Genomic DNA, 3,246 nt, shown 5'->3' on the forward strand with positions numbered 1-3,246 from the left:
GGATTTTTTAAAGAGTATTTTTTCGAGAACTATCTGAGTTAAAGGCGTGGATTTTTAAAGAGTATTTTTTTGAGGACTATCTGAGTTAAAGGCGAGGATTTTTAAAGAGTATTTTTTCGAGGTCTATCTGAGTTAAAGGCGTGGATTTTTAAAGAGTATTTTTTCGAGGTCTATCCGAGTTAAAGGCGTGGATTTTTAAAGAGTATTTTTTCGAGGACTATCTGAGTTAAAGGCGTGGATTTTTAAAGAGTATTTTTTCGAGGACTGTCTGAATTAAAGGCGTGGATTTTTAAAGAGTATTTTTTCGAGGACTGTCTGAGTTAATGCGTGGATTTTTAAAGAGTATTTTTTCGAGGACTATCTGAGTTAAAGGCGTGGATTTTTAAAGAGTATTTTTTCGAGGACTATATGCGTGAATTTTTAAAGAGTATTTGTTCGAGGACTATATGCGTGAATTTTTAAAGAGTATTTTTTCGAGGACTATCTGAGTTAAAGGCGTGGATTTTCTTGCTGACTTTTTTGTATTTTTCTTTCTTATAGAATTTACTTTGCCTTGTCCTTTATATCGGTCGTTGTTATCGCGGGAATATTTATTAGTGTGGTATACACCAAATGGAATACCACACCGGTTATCATCAGCATTAACCCGAAACCAACATATATTACCAATGAACCATTTCCAGCCCTGACAATATGCAATATGAATAAGGCGTACAAAGCAAAAATTCAAGATTTTCAGAAGTAATGATTTTGTAATTAATGAAAAATAAATAATAATTTATTTTCAATTTTCAGAAACTCTGTGGAATATGCCTTGATACAAATGTTGTGCAAACGACGGGTTAATGTAACTGTAGCCAATACCATAGACGATTGGAGTAGTCTAAATGAATTTATATCGGATGTAAAGAAATGGGCTCAGTAGAAGTGAAATGTTTCTAAAGATTTTGATTTTGTTTCAGATATCACAGCCATGTGAGAAAATGATAATTTCTTGTTGGTTTGGCGGTGTTAAATACGATTGTCTGCGTATATTCCACCCCATTGTAACCGATGAGGGGTTGTGCTGTGCATTTAATTTGGTGCATCCGAAATTTCTATATGCCGAAGGGTAACTAGAAAATGTTTCACCTTGAGATAAGTTTTAATTCTGTTGTTTTCCAGCACTCAATCTCTCATCAAGGAAACCTATAGCAATCACAGTGACATGGATGAAGCGATTAACTGGAATCCAGAATCCGGCTACCCCAAGAAATTACCAAAACATTTTTATCCTCGAACTGCTGCGGGTACTGGAGAATCATTGGGCCTTACCGTAATACTCAATGCCGAGGTGGATCAATATAACTGTTCGTCAACGAATAGTGTTGGCTTCAAAATGGCCATGCACAACCCCAATGAGAGAGCCAATGTTCGTGAAGTGGGTCTGCTGCTGGCAGCAGGATATGAAACAAAGGCTCGAATACGTATGGAAAAAATAGAGGCAGATCAAAAACTGCATTATGTCGGTTTGAAATATCGGCAATGTGAATTTCAAGATGAACACAAGTTACACTATTTTGCAACATATACTGAATCGAATTGTGAGGCGGAGTGTATTGCAAAAACAATGATGCGCCATTGTCGTTGTTTACCGCATTATATGCCGAAGCGATATGAAAATGAAACGGTTTGTAGTATTTATGATAGTCGCTGTGTTGAGCGGATTCGCTTGCACTCGATGATAAATGACGATAATGACAATGAAATTGAATGTGATGAGGTGTGCCTGCCCAGTTGCTATGATTTGAAATTTTATGCAGAATTTTTTTCCACACCATTGGAACATGGGGTTTTTGTCAGCAATAATCCCTCACTGCGAGATATGTCGGAGGAATATGTTGAAAAGAATATTGCCATATTGAACATGTACTATAAGGATAATTCATTTCACAGTAATAAACAAACGGAATTTATTGGCATGACAGATTTTATGTGTAAGTTAAGAATATTTTCTTAAATACATAATTTTTAAAATAATTTATTTTCAATTATTTGCAGCCAGTATTGGTGGCCTCATTGGTTTATTTTTTGGTTTCAGTTTCATGTCTCTGGCGGAAATAATATTTTATACACTCATTCGTCCTTGCCGTAAAGTTCGTAGGAAAAAATCGAAAATAATGTCGATAAAGCAGGCCAGAAAAATATATGTCAGCAAATATAGCCCGAAAGGAATGAAAGTTCGTCGCAATTATTTATCTCCGTTCATCGTAAATCCTTATGGTCGCAGAATTTCCCAAAACATAAATTATTATCCAGCTCATATAAATGCAGATTTATTAGAAATTAATGATTTGGATATACCTACAATTTATAAGACCCAATATAAAGGGCGCAGAAGTTTAATAAATTAAAAAAATAAAATACGTACATACACAGAACCCTGCAAGTGTATTGTTTTACATATACATATTGGCTGAAAGTGCTTGAAATAATTTCTTTAAAAAATCCACGCCTATGTGGCTGAAAGAGCTTGAAATAATTTCTTTAAAAAATCCACGCCTATGTGGCTGAAAGAGCTTGAAATAATTTCTTTAAAAAATCCACGCCTATGTGGCTGAAAGAGCTTGAAATAATTTCTTTAAAAAATCCACGCCTATGTGGCTGAAAGAGCTTGAAATAATTTCTTTAAAAAATCCACGCCTATGTGGCTGAAAGAGCTTTAAATAATTTCTTTAAAAAATCCACGCCTATGTGGCTGAAAGAGCTTGAAATAATTACTTTAAAAAATCCACGCCTATGTGGCTGAAAGAGCTTGAAATAATTTCTTTAAAAAATCCACGCCTATGTGGCTGAAAGAGCTTGAAATAATTTCTTTAAAAAATCCACGCCTATGTGGCTGAAAGAGCTTGAAATAATTTCTTTAAAAAATCCACGCCTATGTGGCTGAAAGAGCTTGAAATAATTTCTTTAAAAAATCCACGCCTATGTGGCTGAAAGAGCTTGAAATAATTTCTTTAAAAAATCCACGCCTATGTGGCTGAAAGAGCTTGAAATAATTTCTTTAAAAAATCCACGCCTATGTGGCTGAAAGAGCTTGAAATAATTTCTTTAAAAAATCCACGCCTATGTGGCTGAAAGAGCTTGAAATAATTTCTTTAAAAAATCCACGCCTATGTGGCTGAAAGAGCTTGAAATAATTTCTTTAAAAAATCCACGCCTATGTGGCTGAAAGAGCTTGAAATAATTTCTTTAAAAAATCCACGC

The 3,246-nt window shown here is 34.7% G+C and overlaps 1 protein-coding gene across 1 annotated transcript; it reads left to right on the forward strand.

The window, feature by feature from the left end:
- Positions 1-795: 795 nt before the first annotated feature.
- On the forward strand, positions 796-2,130 carry LOC133332742 (pickpocket protein 28-like; the record flags this gene model as incomplete). Its single annotated transcript, XM_061541119.1, has 4 exons — positions 796-904; positions 963-1,111; positions 1,165-1,976; positions 2,041-2,130. Coding segments are annotated over 4 exons (1,160 nt in total), but the record flags the coding sequence as incomplete, so codon positions are not given.
- Between the last annotated feature and the right edge of the window lie 1,116 nt (positions 2,131-3,246).

This window comes from Musca vetustissima, unplaced genomic scaffold (assembly GCF_032173495.1).
Source record: "Musca vetustissima isolate MV318-11 ecotype Yass unplaced genomic scaffold, APGP_CSIRO_Mvet_v1 utg197242, whole genome shotgun sequence".
NCBI lineage: Eukaryota > Metazoa > Arthropoda > Insecta > Diptera > Muscidae > Musca > Musca vetustissima.